The 18,094-nt window shown below is 31.6% G+C and overlaps 4 protein-coding genes across 5 annotated transcripts; 2 read left to right on the top strand and 2 right to left on the bottom strand.

Annotated features, from left to right (window-relative positions):
* Positions 1-653: 653 nt before the first annotated feature.
* Positions 654-4,198, top strand: LOC105773882 (uncharacterized). Its single transcript, XM_012596066.2, has 3 exons — positions 654-1,081; positions 2,205-2,335; positions 3,251-4,198. Exons 1-3 carry the CDS (start codon positions 869-871, stop codon positions 4,038-4,040), a joined length of 1,134 nt encoding a protein of 377 aa, XP_012451520.1. The 5' UTR covers positions 654-868; the 3' UTR covers positions 4,041-4,198.
* A 513-nt stretch (positions 4,199-4,711) lies between these two features.
* LOC105773908 (thioredoxin-like protein YLS8) lies at positions 4,712-7,493 on the top strand. Of its 2 annotated transcripts, XM_052627278.1 has the most exons (3): positions 4,712-5,031; positions 6,190-6,274; positions 7,013-7,493. In XM_052627278.1, the coding sequence occupies exons 1-3, from the start codon at positions 5,006-5,008 to the stop codon at positions 7,319-7,321; spliced, it is 420 nt and encodes a 139-aa protein (XP_052483238.1). In that variant the 5' UTR covers positions 4,712-5,005; the 3' UTR covers positions 7,322-7,493. The 2 variants fall into 2 exon arrangements, with proteins under 2 accessions (XP_052483238.1, XP_012451563.1); XM_012596109.2 differs by lacking the exon at positions 6,190-6,274 and having other exon boundaries at positions 4,715-5,031.
* Positions 7,494-7,832: 339 nt separating this feature from the next.
* On the bottom strand, positions 7,833-10,867 carry LOC105773873 (chaperone protein dnaJ C76, chloroplastic). The gene is made up of 4 exons (XM_012596053.2): positions 10,412-10,867; positions 9,289-9,545; positions 8,993-9,176; positions 7,833-8,620 (listed from the first exon to the last, which is right to left on the bottom strand). The coding sequence occupies exons 1-4, from the start codon at positions 10,760-10,762 to the stop codon at positions 7,997-7,999; spliced, it is 1,416 nt and encodes a 471-aa protein (XP_012451507.1). The 5' UTR covers positions 10,763-10,867; the 3' UTR covers positions 7,833-7,996.
* A 938-nt stretch (positions 10,868-11,805) lies between these two features.
* Positions 11,806-15,228, bottom strand: LOC105773899 (E3 ubiquitin ligase BIG BROTHER-related). The gene is made up of 7 exons (XM_012596098.2): positions 14,843-15,228; positions 14,433-14,772; positions 14,297-14,343; positions 12,679-12,720; positions 12,480-12,601; positions 12,293-12,401; positions 11,806-12,169 (listed from the first exon to the last, which is right to left on the bottom strand). Exons 1-7 carry the CDS (start codon positions 15,008-15,010, stop codon positions 12,134-12,136), a joined length of 864 nt encoding a protein of 287 aa, XP_012451552.1. The 5' UTR covers positions 15,011-15,228; the 3' UTR covers positions 11,806-12,133.
* Between the last annotated feature and the right edge of the window lie 2,866 nt (positions 15,229-18,094).

The following is an 18,094-nucleotide window of genomic DNA, read 5'->3' as shown; positions in this document are numbered from 1 at the left end:
TATTTTTTATGATAGTTAATTTCATTAGTTCATATTTTCGTAATTTTATTATTTACAAATTTAAAAATTTGGTTATGTATATTTTATAATTACTTCCTATGTTTCATTAAATTCATTATACTTTGATGTGTAGTATAAATATTTGTCTAGATTTTAAATATATTTTATAAAATTTGTTTAATTAAAATAATTATAATGTAATTATAATTAAAATAATTATATTTTTTATATTTACCGTCGGAACAATTTTGAGTAGATAAGCCAAAGATCAACTCGCCCATATTTCTAATCGATCACCAACTTCTATTTGGAGATTAACACCGAAATTTAATTTTTTTAGAACTTTCGTTGACAATTTTCAGAAGTTAAAATAGGAATTTTATAAATTTTCATGGTCAAAACTTGCTAATTTAATTGAGGAATTTTGAGTTTAATACTGATAATCATACTTTTAAGAGAAAGAAAGAAAGAAAACAATATTTTATTAAGAGAAAGTCTCATATACGATTAAAGGTTTCCATTTCTTTTTATTTTCTATTATCCTCACAGTAATTATTTTATTTTTTGTTAATTCAGTTTCCTAATTTGAAGGCTTTTTCTATTTATTTTATTTTCTTTCTTTTTTTATACAGATCTAAGGTTTTTAAAATTAACTTAAGGGTCTAATTTTGATTTTTCAATCAATTCGATAGAAATTTAAAAAGGAACAATTAGTTTACCTGTTCTCAATGTTCTAGATTCTTTAAGTTTCGATTCAACAACAAAAAAAAATGGAGTATGGAAGATCGAATAAGGGGGAGTGATGAAATTAGGGTAATGAAATAGGGAATTTGTGTTTTTAAAAAAGAAGGAAATTTGGAAATTGCAGATGGAAAGAGAAAGGTGTAATAGCATTGCCAATGGAGATTACAGTTACAGCGCGAATGGAATATACAGTGAAATTTGCAACGATTACAGTATTTTAGAGAAAGAAAGGGATCAAAGTTCGCCGGATCCGTCGTTACGGGGTAATGGTTACATTGAACATCCCGTTTCCCGGTTCGATACTATGGCCGGCGTCGCCATCAAGTACGGCGTTGAGGTAATTAATTTTCATCCTTTAAATTAATAATTTAGGATTTTGTGGTAGTTCTTTTGTTATTTTTATACTTTATAACTTGTTTAGTGCAAATCAATCTTTATAGCAATTTAGTTCAAATGCATTTAATTTTGAAGCAAATCGGTAAAATGTAAAAGACAATATTAATTTGTGGTGTTTTAAATTGACCTAAAAATTGAGTAATTTAGTCCTTATCATATTTTTAAAATGTTGAATTTTAGGTTTTTTTTCTTTATAAATATTTAATTTATATATAAATTATAACATAATCTTGAATTTGGTGTAACTCTACGTATGATTATATGTGCATGGAATATGTAAAGAAAAATGGTGATATATCAATAGCAATATTATTAATAGTTTGTGAAAAATAAATTATATAAAAATTCATATATAATTATATAAAATCAAAGTTTATTTATTATATTGCACATTTAAGGTAAAAGTACCATGAGCCCTTGTACTAGAAGTTAGATTGTATTTTACACCATATACTAAAACAAATAGCAAATTAACGCGGTACATTAGATAACCGAGTAAATTGTTGAAATTTTTAATAAAACTAATTTGCTCTTTGAACTAGCGTATAATTATTAATAGAACCAATTAAACTATTTTTTATAGAACTAATTTTTAACAGTGGAAATTGATAAAATTTTTAATAGAACTAATTTGCTCTTTGAACTAGCGTATAATAATGAATAGAACCAATTTTAATATTAGAAATTGATTTTTTTATAGAACTAATTTTTAACCGTAGAAATTGATAAAATTTTAATAGAACTAATTTATTCTTTGATCTAACATATAAAGATTAATTTACTCATTTTTGAGTAAAAGAGAAAATGCAATTAACTCCTCCATGTTACTTTTACCCCACATTTAACCAAAATCAAACAAGTAAATATATTATAATGTTTATGTTTATCTCCACTTAAAATTTTATTTTTGCTTCAAAAGTAAATATAGGAGGATTAAACTTCTTACTTTTATAGTGGGACTAATTTGCCTTTTAACCTTATATGATTCATAGTTAGGCTTTTTATAATTTATAGTTTGTCTAGGTATTGACAAATTGCTGCTGCTATGTGTGTGAAATAATCAGGTAGCTGATATAAAAAAGATGAACGGTCTGGTTACAGATTTTCAAATGTTTGCTCTTAAGTCAATTCAGATTCCTTTACCAGGGCGGCATCCGCCGTCGCCTTGCTCGTCAAATGGTTGCGAAGCAATAGGGTATTACACCTTATTTCTCTTATAATTCCAATACGAATTGTTCTATGGGCTGTTTAACTTAGGTAAAAGTATCATGGAAGTCTTTATATTAAAAATTGAATTGCATTTTGTCTCTTATACTAAAAAAAAAAGATAAATTAGTCCCTATACATTAAATCAAAGAGCCAATGAGTCCTTTTTGTTAAAAATTTGATCCATTTGTATTAATAAAAACTGACGTAGCTAACGAAATAACCAAACTTTAATATGTGACATGTCATGTGTACCTCATGTTGACGTATAAAGACAAAATTTTAACAACAGAAATAGGTGAAATTTTTAATAGATGGATCAATTTGCTCTTTGATCTAATGTACAAAGGCTAATTTACTAATTTTTTAAAAGGGGTAAAATGTAATCTAACTCCTAATAATACAAGGGCCTCTATGATACTTTTACCGTTTAACTATTCATTTTGATGGTTGCTAGAATTAGTTGTAAGTTTCATTTTTGCACCTTTGTATGTTAAGCTTCATGATTTGTTGTGATGCTTTCTTATGATTTTGAATTGAATGGTTAATTTGTGGGTATGCATTTCTCAAACCCTTTGATGCACTTTTTGTTCTTTCTTTATATATACACTAATGTAGTAAGAAGCTTAAATTAGATTATACTGTTGCAAAACATAATGAAAGTGCATTCACTTGTTTGATTTTAGAATTTCTTTTGGTTATGAAAAAATTCTTCTCAAAATTGACCAATTCGGAAAACACATTCTTGTACTATTCATTAGTTGCTGATTATGAAAGTTTTATGTATCGAGGAACCTGTTCTTGAGAACTCCGGACTCGATGTTTCAGTCTAGTTTTCTACGACTGAAGATTTTTTTAAGTTATGCATCTTGGACTTATCTCTGTGTGATAACTCTTTTTGCAGACAAAACAATGTGAACCAAACGACGGCCCAACATTTGCCTCCCGATTTGCTCGATTCGTTCCAGTCGTTGAAAACGACTCATCGAAGGGTCTCTCCTGCAATGTCATCATTGCAAGGTTTCTATGCCCTTAAATCGACAGAAAGAAATACGGTACCCGAAGGTTTCGAGATGGCGGTATACAGGAAAGGGGAAACTCATTTTCCGGACGATAGTCCGTTCTTGAAACCCTCCTCTGCTTCCTACCCATCTTTGAAGCTTCATCGGAATTGTAAAAACAAAGCTAATGCATTTTTTGATGAAAATGGTGAAGTCGGAACCAATGTCATGTCTGTTGTAGAAGCTGCTAAAGAAAGTGAAGATAAGTCGAATGAGAAACTGTTCAAAAGGCGGCCAAAATCGGAGGCCGACTGTACCCCTGAAAAGCTATTGGAAGATAACACCAGCACCGGAGGGTTTTCCACGATAACATCGAAAGGCTTGGCACTAAGAACCAAAGCAGCAAGCCGTACTAATTTATTAATCGATGCCGAGGTAGGGTTCAATCCCGCTTCAATAGGTATCGGAGACGGTTTCGTGGTTGATAAATTTTCTGCAGTGAGGAAATCATATAGTACGTCGAATTTGCAAGATCAAGATGGTAGTACTAGTTTATCATCCCCCATGACAGCGCCTAAATGGAGCCGGAAGCCGGATTTACAACCACTTTCAACCGCCGCCATTACAGCATCGTTTTTTGACGGATTGTCGATGCCAATGTCCGCTCGTAAAAACAAAGCCGCTCTCGATTAGCTCCCTATCAACTTCACCATATTCCCCAGCTACATCTCAAATTCTTTTACTACAATTGAGCCTCCTAATAGCGGATAAGTATATATTAATGCTGAATGTACCCAAGAGGTCCAGACTTGATCAAATTAATCTTTCTATTTTTAAATGAAGCAAATAATGTGAAATTGGAATAAAGTTACCATTTACTGTATAAAAATATTATTTACTGCCTAACAAAGTTAATATATTCAAAGTGAAAAAAATAATAGAGGGACTAATTTGATACAATCTCTAAAATACAATACATGTTAATTCTATTACAATTTGAAATATAAGGACTAAATTGATCTATTTAATAATAGAGGGTTAATTTGATACAATTTCTATAATATAGGAATTTTCGAAGTACTTTAACATGTAACTAATCTGGTACCAATCAATTGCTCACGGTGAGAACAACCAATGTCTTTAATTAAACAACAGAATACCATCTAAAGAAACATCATCAATTAACACTAAAACCAAGCCTTAACAAAATTTCATATTTTCCTTTGTAAAAAATCGGAATAAATAGGTATCAAATATTATATTAACCCTTTGTAAAATTAAAAAAAAAAAAAAGAGTCAACGGACAAGACGAATCTACTTAAGACAGGTGATCGACAAACTAAACACGTGGCATGATTTTAGCGGGCGGGAGATCGCAAACCAATTTTACACGCAGAGTGTAGAAGGCTGAGGACCTTTCCAGAGCCTTCCTTCGTCGCCATGCCCATAGCACCATTTTCTATATAAATAAAAAAAATTCAGATTTCCATGGTTTTCAGAGGACAAGCCAAAGGGAAGGGGGAAGATTAAAGCAAAAAAGACTGATAAGAAAGGGAGAAAAACGATGTCGTACCTGTTGCCGCACTTGCATTCGGGGTGGGCCGTCGATCAGGCCATCCTCGCCGAAGAAGAACGCGTCGTCATCATCCGTTTCGGCCATGATTGGGACGAAACTTGCATGCAGGTACCTACGATACGCCATTACCTTATGAACTATGTTGTTTTTCCAGCTTTTTTTAAAAATTGATTTGATTCACGACAGATAATTCACAAATTTCAAATTTTATTTAGAATTATATATATGTTTCAGAAAATGTTTTCGATTTCAATAAATTATGTTTTCGTAACATTGATATGAACTTCATTAAGCTTTTAACATTTAAATACATGGAAAACTTCAAAAAATAAAATTACGATCAAACTCACTCACTCTTTGAAGTTTGAATCCTAGTAATATATAAACTTATGCATAATGATCGATTCCTTAAAACACTGAGCTTTGTTACCTTTAACCTTAGTTGTATGATAATTCTGTTTGGAGTCTGTCTGCAATGGCGATGAACTGGTTTTTGGATTATTCTTATATAGAATTTTTGTTTGGTATAATTTTTGCTCCTTGATTTTTTATACCTGAATTTCTTTTATCCACTTTAGTTTATGAAGTTGAAATTTCGTCTAAAGAGATAAAATAAAGACAAAAACAAAGAATTCAAAGGAAAGAATGGGTTGGAAAAAAGAAAGGGAAGAACAAAGTATGTGCAATTCAAAAAAATGACCAAAAAAAATATATCGAAATAGTTTTGACATTTCAATAATCTTCTCACTTCTATTCGGAGTTCTTAGTTACTTCGGCCAGGTTGAGTCTTAACCATGGAATAATGTAATTAAGTCAAAAATTTTAAAAAATTATAATGTGGTATTGATGCATTCAATTTTTTAATAATCGAATTGGTGATTAAATAGGTCAACTCATCAATTCTCGATACTAGTTCAATCTATTTAATTGTTGCATTAACAGTAATTGAATAAATGATTAAAAATTCATAAACATTTAAAAAATAGACATGTTTAATCTGTTCAACTATTGGTTTTTGTCTCGATTTTTATTTTTACCAGGTTCAGGCATTTTTCGAGTCAGTCTGTTCAATTTTTTTGTTTAAACAGTTATATCAATTAGTTTTCGATCCGATTTCAGTAATACTAACAAGATTATAAATTTTTGACAGGATTCAAGTTAAAAGACTAAAATGATTGTAATTACTAAGTTTAAGTACCAAAGTGAAAAAAAAAATTATCCCTTTTTGTTTTGCTAATATCTGGATGTGTATGTATGTATGTGAAGAGATAGGAAAGACACTTCAAGAAAAGGAAAGTCCTGCTTTATAAAATCGGTTATGCATGGAGAATGTAATGGCTGCAGTCTGCAGGTGATATATGCATGAGTTGCATTAATTATCTCTAGGTTGCTTTTGAAAATTAGGATTTTAAAATCTAGATTTGAATTTAAAAAATAGTGTAAATTAAGTAGTAAATTATTTAAAAATATAATATTTATGATAAATTTTAAATACCTATTTAACAAATTCATGTTTTTATTATTATTTTTATATTATATTAAATCTCAACTAATTTATTCATAATACATACATTCTATTCTTACCATTTATATAATAAATAAATTTAAAATTCAAAATTTGAAATTCATATTTTAAACGGAGCATTAAATTGGTTGAATTAAGAAGTAATGTCTTGTTTGGGCCAAAATTATATATGCATTTGGGTATAGGTGTAGAAGTGTTTGAGACAATTAAGTTTGAGTTTGGATTAAATTTAAGCATGACATTAATATATTTTATATTTATTAAGTTTGGTCCGACTTAAAATATGAGTATAAAATTTTGTTTAAACTCATTTTAATTCAAGCTTATCTTAAGGTCGCTCATATTATTTTTAATTTTTTTAAAAATATTTATATTATTTTAATTTAATATTTAATAAATTTATATTTTTATTTATTAAAAGTTTATATATAGTCAACTTAATATCTATTTAACATTTATTTAAATATAAAAAAGAAACCATTAATAAAGAACTGGTTTGGGTTTTTTAACATTGATTTTGTTACGTTTAGAGTTATGATGGTGAAGTTAATTTACATTTTTCAGATGGATGAAGTCCTTGCTTCAGTTGCTGAAAAAATAAAGAACTTTGCCGTAATTTACGTCGTTGACATAACCGAAGTGCCCGAGTTCAACACGATGTACGAGCTTTACGATCCGTCCACGGTCATGTTCTTCTTTCGAAACAAGCACATCATGATTGATCTCGGCACCGGAAACAACAACAAAATCAATTGGGCACTCAAGGACAAGCAAGAGTTCATCGACATCGTCGAAACTGTATACCGCGGAGCAAGAAAGGGTCGCGGTCTCGTGATTGCTCCGAAAGATTACTCGACTAAGTACCGGTACTGATTATATCTCAATTTTGAAACACTTTAAATGTGAATAATGCTACGTTGCTATGCTTGTATGAATGTGAAACTACGTAGCTTTTACGAGTATTTCAAAAAAAATGAAGAGTTAAAATAACTAGTTGATCGGTATTAGACATTGAAAAGGTTAAATTTTACTATTAGTCCCTACACTTGTAAATGTTATGCATTTAATTTTATACTTTTATTTAATTGTTTTTAGTCGTTATACTTTTTAAATTTTAAAATTTCAATATTCGCAAACGATAATTGTTAAATTCAAATGTGGCAAATATATAATCATATATATAATATCATATCGATTTTTATTTTTACATATTACTCACTACTAATTCAGTTAATAGGTTAATAATTATTATTTATGTTAAGATTAAAATTTCAAAATTTAAATAGTATAGGAGCTTAGAATGATTCGAGTGGAGAAATGGATTAAAATCTACACAATGCCAATAATTGAATTTACTAAATAAATTTAGCTACTACTCTTCGGGTTAGGACTAAATTTTCAAAATTTAAAAAGTACAGGACTAAATTTTTTTATCAAATAGAAGTATAGAGATTAAATTTGCAACTTTCACAAAATACAGGGACTGATAGCAGAAATTAACCAATTTATATTTGTGTGAAAATTTTCTGTTTTTCCTATGTGAATCCCTTATCTATTTCTTATTGTTTCTATTAGTTCCACTATGGTTGACGCAATCAAGTACCATGTAATCCCTGCTAAAATAACTTGGGACCATGAGCTATTAACCATTGTTAGTGCCAGCGAGCCACCAACGTGTTCGGTTATTTCACCGGCCACTCTGTCCCCGACTTGTAGTCGAACTATAACAGCAGCCACCATTGCAGCCACCGTTGGGATTCCCCATTCTATCGAGTTCCTTGTCCTTCTATCTTTTCCGTAATGTCGGTTGTCCGTTTCGTTCCTCGGGTTAGTTTTTGGAGGCTTTGGTGCAACTCTAGAGCTTGAGTTGTTTTCTACCGAAGCTGGAAGAGCATGTCTTGATGGGATCCAATACTCGTCATCGTACAAATAACTCGACGGGGCTCGAGATCTGGTCGTTTTTGAACTCTCCCTTACTTGTTTTCTAGCAGCAGCGGCATCACGGATCTTGTTAATGTTTGGTTCAGATGATTTTCGGGAAATGTGTGTCAAGCTTAGTTCAGACTTGGCCGATGGTGTACCGGTATTAGGTGATTGCCAATACCACCATCTTGAAATCGATTTTATCGCATGAATTGCCGACATCCTTGCTTCTCGACGACGGTCAGCCTCCTAAAATAAACATTGCAGAGTTAGTTGTAGCAGTCATTTCATTAAAAACGGTGTATTTGTATCATAAACACCATTATATTAAGAGTTAGATTACATTTTGCTCCATTTACTCAAAAAATAAACAAATTAATCTATATACTTCGGATCAAATAGCAAACTGACTATTTCTATTAAAAAATTTATTCATTTTTACTGTTAAAAAATGATATGATTGATAGAATAATCAAACAGTTATGCGTGAAGACTAGTTTGCTCTTGAATCTAAGATACAGAAATTAATTTATCCATTTTTTAGTAGAGAGGACAAAATATAATTCGATTTTTAATATAAAATCTTCCGTAATACTTTTACGTATTTATTGGCCTATATACCTTGGATTCTTTGTTAGAACCTTTGTCCATGGCATCAAAATATCTGGTTTGAAACTTCTTTACTTCGACAAATATGTTCGAGACACGAGCGCCCACCGTATTCCCGACACCAACTCGAACATTTCCTCGAGGTTGCTTCGACATTAAAAACTCCAATGCCGCAAGATCTGATCTCTCCACCATTCTGTCATGTTTAAAAAGTTCAAAGACAAGAGAGTATCTGAACACGATAGTATCCGTGTTCGATACTAAACATATGGAACGCGGAAAAGCAAGATCGGGATCAAGATACTTACGAAATGCAATCAACAGGACAAGCTTCAATGGCTTCTAGGATTTTGTGTTCGGGATCAGCCCATTGACCGATGACTCGAGCTCTTCCGTACACGGATTCGATAGCGAACGTTTTTTCGGCAAACAAAGCACATTTTAAGCAACCAACACACTTGATTTCATCAACAAACACTGCTCGTTGTTCACTTTCAGAACCAAGCCACACTGAATATAATGGCTTCCCTGTATAGCCCCTAAGCTCTGCCATCTTTGCTTGTTCCTGCACTTTTTCATTGAATCCCAACCTTAGGATTTTACGAACTATGTTGCCGGTCCCCTTGTCTGATGTATATTCAGGTTTAAATGAGACATTGGTTTTCGTAAATATTTGAGTTCGATTTGATAAAAACTCAAATTCAATTAAATAATTATCTTAATCGAGCTAAATTCAAGCACCATAATCTTTGACTCAAACTGATTGTGAACTTGATTGAGATTTTTATTTTAATATATTTTCATAGAGGTGTTCATGAGTTCGGCTATCCGCTTTGAAGTGAACTTGAGTTAGCATTTTTTAACTTGAGACGGGTCATTTTATTATTCAGAAATAAAAAATAAAAAAATATTTTATATTAATATTTATATACTTTTATAATTAATTTAATTAAAGAAATTATTTTTCTTTTCCTTTAAAACAGTAAAATGAGCAGCCAATGAATATTTCTATATTTTTAGATATGAAATTATATTTTTAATAGAAAGAAAGAGTTTAAATATGAATAAGTTTGAGCTTAAATAAATTTGAGCTTAATCAAGTTTAAATTCAAATTTGAGTAGGAAAAGTGATAAATGAACTTAATCGAGCTTAATTAAGTCTCAAACTAAGCTTAAGCTTAAAAATTGATTGATATTCGATCGAGCTTGAGCCGAATTTGAATAGGAAAAGTTATAAATGAACTTAACTAAGCTTAAGCTTAAAAATTAATGTTTGATTAAACTCAAGTTGAATATCAAACCTTAAATTTTGAGTAGAGCTTAATCTTAATTCTATACTATACAGAATTTAATCTTATATCTTTACTCACAACTTACAACCGAATCCAAGTAAATCAATTTGCAACATGTGGAGAAGAATAAGCAACTAACCTTGTCATAAGCCAAACGAGAACCAGGATCAGACAAAACCGAATAAGCTTCATTGAGTATAATAGCCATATCATGACCCGTTGGTCCAGCAATATCAGGATGGCACCGCTTTTGCAAGGCACGGTAAGCCGTTTTGATCTGTGATTGATCCGACGAGCTTTCTATTCCCAAAAGATCGTAGAGATCGAAATTGAGTATCGAAGAAGGAGAATCGGCCGAAGCCTTACATGCTAAAGATTGACGACGACGATGATGATGATAAGGCAAATTCTTAGAATTTGGTTTCGAAGTTAAGGTATTGTTTATGATTGAAGTTGAAGGTGTGTACAAAGGTAAACATATTGCAGGCATTTTACTCGTTGGGGGATTTGGGTGTTTGTTTTTGATTGAAATGAAAGGGGATAAAGAGAGGGAGATTATGTTTGTATGGATGAAAGAAGGAAGATATTTGTGAATTTTTAGATATTTTTCTGTGGGTTCATAAATGTCAATGTTGGAAATTGCGTGAGTGTCTCCAATATTATCGGGGAGTGGGACTTTGGAAAAAGTGCAAGTTTAAACCTCCTGACCCACTGAATATCGGTTAAATTGACTATTATGGTTATTTGAGTTGGATTATATGGATTGATTAGGTAGGGAATCAATTAGAGTATTAGTAAAAAAATTATTAAATTGGTTAACTCAAAAACGATATGGATCAATTAAATTGAAGTAAAAAAATCAATTAAATTAATTTTTTTATAATTTTTTAATAATTTATTTAATCAAATCAAACATATTGATGACTTGACCAATATGTCTAACTGTCCAATTTTAAAACCTTGATTATTGTAATTAATAGCATGAGTTCAATGACATTTAGTATTCTCTAATTTGAAAAGATTGAGTAAATTAGAATTTTATAAAAATAAAATCAATCAACCTTAACTTTCTTTATAGAAGTATTCATGAGCCAAACCAAGCCGAAGCGAATCAAATTTAGACCTAACCTATGTTTATCTAAGTTCAAACCAACCTAAAATTTTATTTAAACTCGTTTATATTTATAAATGGCTAACTCAAACTTGTTTTAAACCCATCCATATTATTTATTATTTTAAATATTTACATAATATTGTATTATTATAGATTTAATTTATATGATATAAAATATAATATAAAAATATATTACAAAAGTATAAAAACAGAACAAACCAAACTGAAGCCTTGAATTTTAAAATTCAAGCTTGACTCATATTTTAAACAAACTTAAGTTTCTTTTTGTCTAAACCCTTTGAGCCTCATATCTTGTCCACATCCTTTCATATTTCGAGCAACTCTTCGAGTTTGGACAAATAACTTAACTCATGAATAAGTTTACTCATGAAGCAATCCTTCGAGTTTGGACAAATAACTTAACTCATGAATAAGTTTACTCATGCCCATAGATCGGATTGCAATTCTGAGGGTTTTTCTGCCGTCGATGTTTCTTACATAGTCGGTGGACTGAACCGGTTTGACCAACTGGTCCAGTCCAATTTATATTCAATGTTTCCGATTCTATTATCAAAAAAAAAAAATCTCTAAAAATACACAGCTAAGGCGCCATAAAAGACAGTAACCTAATTCCAAAGGTGGTTTCAACACAAAAGTTACTAAAGAGAACTGATACCAAATTATTTTCTTTCCCATACAAAAGAGAAGACACATTCTGCATATTAAAAACAAGCAGTCACGTCGCCATTAGGTCGAGACCTCGGCACTACAAACAGGGCAGACCTGCAATAAACACGGCAAAATACAAAATATAACATACGATGGGGTTGTATAAAACAGTGTTCTAACATGTATACGACATGAATAAAACGGAAGGCGGTTAAAACAGGATATAAATAACCATACCTTGTTTATTTTCAACCAATTGTTTATGCACTCGGGATGATATGAATGTTTGCAAGAAAGTGCTGTTAAGGAGTCACCATCCTCGTAGTCTACACGGCAAATGACGCACCTGAAAACAAGGGAACAGATTTAAAGATTGAGTGAAAAAAGTTCAGGCATAAGAAAAGAGTATGGCAATCGAACTTACGAATCATTGGTTCCAGTTTGACTATTTCCTGCCTTGAATATCAGTGAAGGCAAGGAGGCAATTGAATCAGCTGAAAGGCCCCTGCTCTCGGTTCCAGCTACTTCAGCGAGTGCAAGGAGTTCCTGAATGATGGAATTGATCTTAGCAACAGAGCTTGAGCAAAATGTTAAAATGAGTCTTAAGTTTCAAGACAGCTTACCTCGTATGAAAGCTCATCGGGATCAACTTCCTCCCAAGTATCCTGCAAACACGTCACTAAAAGACTGAAAACTTGAAATAAATCGAAATAATAAACCCCAGTAATAAAGGAAAAAAGAAAGAGGGAAGAAGAATTCATGTTCTATCCGGAAATGTCAAGGTAATTTGAGAATATGGATTCACTATTTCATGAAGTCAAATCTCATTAAAGAGCAGTGTAAAGACTTGCTTCAATTCTCCAAAGGACTTGATAGCAAAGAATGACCATGGGCATCAAGTAAAAATATAATCTAACAACGGGTCTCCAAGAAGAGAAATGTTGAGAACCTTAACATATGAACACTGCAATGCTGAACCGATCACAACATGTTCCTCATCTTTCAAGCAGCGCAGATTTATAATTCTCAGCACCATTAATATGAAAAAACTCGACTGTTAAAAATACTTGATACAGGTTCTTTGTTCCAACATATCACCAGATCCCAACAAGAAACACCAAATAAGAATAGACAACCATCAAGTAATATTATGTTTCCACATATATTAGTGCAATTTTCATCCTTGTACAAATGTAGGAAAGTATGCAACCATCTAAGTCTATTATGCTTCTTCATATACTATTGCATTTCACATCCTTGTAGGCACGGGAAAATATGTAGCCATCTAAGTATTAACAAACACATATGCAAGTATGTCCAGATAATATAAAACACATAAATCAGTTCCTTTATTTCATTTTTCTTTCTCTGGCCAACAGTTAATCATTTCATTTAATAGCAAGGGGACAAAATACTATTAGACTAAAGGTGAGTTTAGATGGGCGGTGCGTTTACTTGCGGTTAGTGTAAAAACAGCGGTGGTGGTGAGATTAGACACTGTAGCGTGAGACAAAAAGTAAACTAAACGCACCGCACCACACCCAATCGCCCATCCAAACCTACCCTAACAGATAAACAAATTCAAAGACGCAAACTACTTGCTCATTCCTCGTATGAAAATTGACAATATGCACCAAGTAAAACAAAAGCACCTTTCATTAAGGTAGGACAACCATAATTCCCGGTTAACTTACTCTCCATAGCTAATACGACCAACAAACAAAAAATCCAACCACAATACATTTATGCTGCTCGGACTCTTCATTTTTCTTAAAGCGCTTGTGTCCAACACATGTCTGACGCATATCCGGACATGGATATGGGAATATGACCCTCTAAGTAGTAAGTACATCGAAAAACTTAGAAAAGATTAAAATACTTGTGTCAGACATAGATTGGTATCCAACACTCACACCCAATCCCGAGTAACTTAAATAGTAGATGCAAGTTACAACTACATGGAGACTAAAGTCTAGATAACCTTAAACCAACCACTTTATATCAGTTCCAAATGCAATATCACAATTATGATAACTTCATATCACCATTCTGATAAAAGATAGTTGCCAACAGAGTCATCTAGCAAAGAAGGTGGAATTGAGGTCAATGATTTAAGATATCAATAAATAGCCTAAGATTGCAAACTGTTTATTTGATTGAATTTTTTTCCACAAACCAACCTAAAGATTCATATGTAAGCACGGAACTTGAGTCAAGAATCATACTGACAATAATTTGTACCTGAGAGTTACCACCGTGTCCATGATCCTCTAAGGTAACAGTTCCTCCTGCAAATTAGTAAAACTTACGTAAACACTCTTTAGCATTTTAATATATTCGAACAATTAACAAGAATCCCATAGTAATTAACACTCACCATCATTAATCCCAGCTAAGGCCAACAATCTAGCAGCCACTTCTCTTTCTTCAGCATCCTGAAGTGCTCTAGCATAAGCCTCGTCACTCGAAAAATCAGCCGGATCGAGTTCAACACTCGCGTCATTATCATCCTCCCCATCCTCAGAATGATCATGAAAATCAAAGGCATCCACATCACCAGCATCAGTGCCATCATATTCCCCCTCATCATCATCGTCATCGGTATCGTCATGATCATGGAGATCATTGAAATCATCATCGTTTAAATAGCTTCCACCCTCCCAACTCCCATAATCACTTCCATCATTATTCATGCTAAGCATCATATATGCCCTTTCCTACGACAAATATAAAATAAAAATTAAAAAAAGGATAAATTCCACATAAATCCAAAGAAAAAAAAAAAACCTGTTCTTGGAGGGTTCGAGCAAGAGCGAGGTCAGCATCGACCTGGCTGAGATTAGTAAAAGGAGTTCTCGTCGATGACTGACGTTCTTCTTGTTTACTTTCACTGTTCAAATTATCGTTGTCGTTAACATTAGGGTTTGGGACTTGTTCCTTTTGTTCGGCCGACATTCTTCAGGCTTCCCTCCGCTGCCGATTTCCGTTTTGATATTCTTCGTTGGAGAATATTTTCTTTGATCGGAGAGAAACCCGCGGTTCACTAGATCGAACCGGAGGATAATTCAAGAATCTAAATTTAAAATGAAAGGGAAAAAGAAAAGGAATTATTGGAGAGAGCTGTCGTTGGGTGGAGTGTTTCTTTCGTTGTTTGTTTGGTTTTTTTTTTTTGTCCCCTTTGTTTTTATTTTAAAGGAAAATAAACACTTAACAACGTTATAATAACAAAAAGGCTCAATTTACAAATTGAACCCTCAGTTATACCTCTTTTCTCAATTTAGTACTTCAAATTTTTTTATCCGTTACCCAAATAATCCCAAACCTTACCACCGTTTAAAAAAATTATTAACCCTTCATATCATGCCACGTCACTATATTTTCTGATTTTATAATTTTATAAATAATATTCCCCGTCCCACCGTCACTCTAGGCTCCCTCCCACCCACCACCGCTCTCCACTCCCTCTCCTTGTTTCTTATTGCAGGGATGCCAAGTAACTGCGATTTTCTTTGATATGCATATATATCTGATATTAAACTTTGTTCTAGTGCTAGAAGCAAGGATATATTTGTGTTCAATAATGATTGAAATCAAAACCAAACCAAAACAAACAACAGCAACAGCCTATGTGGGTGTTTCCTCCAGAGATCTTACTCCACTTGCCCCAGTCATGTTTTCTTTGGTTTCCTCAAAGTTCTCACCACCTCTACCCTTTGATTAAAACCAGCAATGATATATTCGTCACTCTAAATTAGTTTGAAAGAATGCTTTCCTTCTCTAATATCTGCATTCCAATTTATTGCCCTCCATTAAATTATTCATAGATTTGTAAATATCCTGCTACTTAATTATCATTTCCTCTGATTGTAGTTTAACTGAAAATATAATATGTGCAGGGGCGGCTTTGAGAAAACTGGAAGAAAAGAAGGGACGGTGGGGGAGAGGGATAGGGAGGGGAGAGCTGTGGTGGGGGAGGGAGCCGAGAGGGACGAGGATGGGGGAGGGAATTTTTATTTATTTATTAATATAATTGTTTTTAATTAATATTAATATTAATATAAAATAAGCAGGGTTAAGATTTTGGGTAATTGGGGTGATTAAGTAATATAAAAAATTTAGGTATCAAATTGAAAAAAGAAATATAATTTAAGGTGTAGTCTATCAATTAAACCAAATAAAAATGATAACTAGGGTTTAATAGAGACAAATGAAAACTATAGTTAAATTTTAAAATTTTCAAGCTAGAGTTTGGGTAGAAAATAACAACAAACTACGATTACATTAAAACAACACTTAAGCCCGTCAAAGGCTGTTACAATCAGCTAACAACAATCCCTGAATAGATAATGGCGGTTCATCAAACATACATAAACTCATAAAGCTAGAATTCATATACTTAACCATATGATCTGCAACTTCATTATACGCCCTTAGAACATGATTAGAACATGACGGATACGTATCTTCTAATTCTTGCCTAAGAGACAATGTAATAAACATGGCTCAACCATCGAACTGTTAACAGCTTCATCTGCCAATAGAGATTCCACTTAAGAGCATTGTAGCATTCAAACTCAACTTGTGTTGATCTTTTTTCCCATGCTAAGCGGAGACCCTCTAAAACAGCTCTAGCTTCAAATTTAAAAGCCATCTGCCTATCCACTGCCATAGAAAAATCACATACCCAAGTAGCACCATCAACTCTAATCACTCATTCTATCGACGCAGACATACCATTCCTCGATACAGCCGCATTTATGTTATGTTTTATCCATCCTCTCTCTAGTGGCGACCAATGAGACCTCGTAACCGAAGGATTCGAAGTAATCAATTTCGAATAGTTTATTTTTTTTTATACAAAAACTAGAATTATCTATAATTCCTCCTAACATTTAAATAGAAAATAAAACGCATTTCAACATGTTCGAACCTACTACCTCTTATATTTATTTAAAAATATTTAAAATGTAATTTTATAATAATATTATATAATTAAATATTTGACGTATTTCAACCAAGTAATTAGATGATAAAAAATATTATAGTACAATATGGATGAAAATAAATTATATAAAATATATTAACAAATTTTTTTGATGTGATTAATTGCTTTGACAAATTACTTAAAATATATGGGTGTGTTAAAAATAACAGAGGTAATATAGTGTGGATAATAATAATAATAATAATAATAATAATAATAATAATAATAATAATAATAATACATCAAAATTAAGTTTTGGTCAAGTGATAAATTTATTGATTTTTCAAATAAAAAAATTAAAATAGTATAACTTATTTTAAATAGTCTTAATACATAAATTGTTATCTAAGTTTGACATTTTTTTTTCTAATGTGGTACTTGTATTTGACAAAAGTCATACATATTGGTACTTGAAGATAACGATGTTAATTTTTTAATGTTTTTTTATACAATATTTAAAACTACCTATAACCCTTCCTCAACCCTTAAATTGGTGAATAAAACGTGTTTAAACCCACATCCTCTACACCGACAACAATGCCGATGCCAACTAAACTAAAACTCAATCGACAACTTTTTAGTGTTTAACTTGAGTTTTAGAGTCGGTTTGATGTAAATTCATAATTAGTTGATATATTAGCAATTAACTTCTATTAAATAAACCTTAAAATGTAAATTAAATTACAATCATACTTGACAAATTAAACAAATTTACAATTAATACTACATTTATTCTATTGATAAAATCACGAAAAATTCAAACATAATAATAATAATAATAATAATAATAATAATAATAATAATAATAATAAAATTTATTTAAATCAGCACTAAAACCTAATTACACTCTAAAATTTAATATTGTTACATTTGAATACCAAAATATATCTTTTGTTAAATGATAAAAAATAGTATAAAATTTATTCAAAATTTAAAATATTTTAAAAATACAAATTTTATAAAATTTGGTTGTATTTTTAACTATATGCAATTTTATATCAAATTGTTAATATTTTGAATGTGATTCACCAATATATACTTTATTTTAGGATACA

The sequence above is a fragment of the Gossypium raimondii genome, chromosome 1 (assembly GCF_025698545.1).
Source record: "Gossypium raimondii isolate GPD5lz chromosome 1, ASM2569854v1, whole genome shotgun sequence".
Taxonomy (NCBI): Eukaryota; Viridiplantae; Streptophyta; class Magnoliopsida; order Malvales; family Malvaceae; genus Gossypium; species Gossypium raimondii.
The sequence above is the reverse complement of the archived record's forward strand: the minus strand, read 5'-3'. Positions and strand labels throughout refer to the sequence as shown.

Coding starts and splice junctions, on each gene's coding strand:
- LOC105773882 (XM_012596066.2), top strand. CDS start 869: ATGGAAAGAGAAAGGTGTAATAGCATTGCCAATGGAGATTACAGTTAC. Junction 1,082..2,204: donor CCATCAAGTACGGCGTTGAG/GTAATTAATTTT, acceptor TGAAATAATCAG/GTAGCTGATATAAAAAAGAT. Junction 2,336..3,250: donor AATGGTTGCGAAGCAATAGG/GTATTACACCTT, acceptor CTCTTTTTGCAG/ACAAAACAATGTGAACCAAA.
- LOC105773873 (XM_012596053.2), bottom strand. CDS start 10,762: ATGCCTGCAATATGTTTACCTTTGTACACACCTTCAACTTCAATCATA. Junction 9,546..10,411: donor CTCGTTTGGCTTATGACAAG/GTTAGTTGCTTA, acceptor GAAAAAGTGCAG/GAACAAGCAAAGATGGCAGA. Junction 9,177..9,288: donor TGTCCTGTTGATTGCATTTC/GTAAGTATCTTG, acceptor TAAACATGACAG/AATGGTGGAGAGATCAGATC.
- LOC105773899 (XM_012596098.2), bottom strand. CDS start 15,010: ATGTCGGCCGAACAAAAGGAACAAGTCCCAAACCCTAATGTTAACGAC. Junction 14,344..14,432: donor CTTAGCTGGGATTAATGATG/GTGAGTGTTAAT, acceptor ACTAATTTGCAG/GAGGAACTGTTACCTTAGAG. Junction 12,602..12,678: donor CCGATGAGCTTTCATACGAG/GTAAGCTGTCTT, acceptor TCCATCATTCAG/GAACTCCTTGCACTCGCTGA.
- LOC105773908 (XM_012596109.2), top strand. CDS start 4,912: ATGTCGTACCTGTTGCCGCACTTGCATTCGGGGTGGGCCGTCGATCAG. Junction 5,032..7,012: donor GGGACGAAACTTGCATGCAG/GTACCTACGATA, acceptor TACATTTTTCAG/ATGGATGAAGTCCTTGCTTC.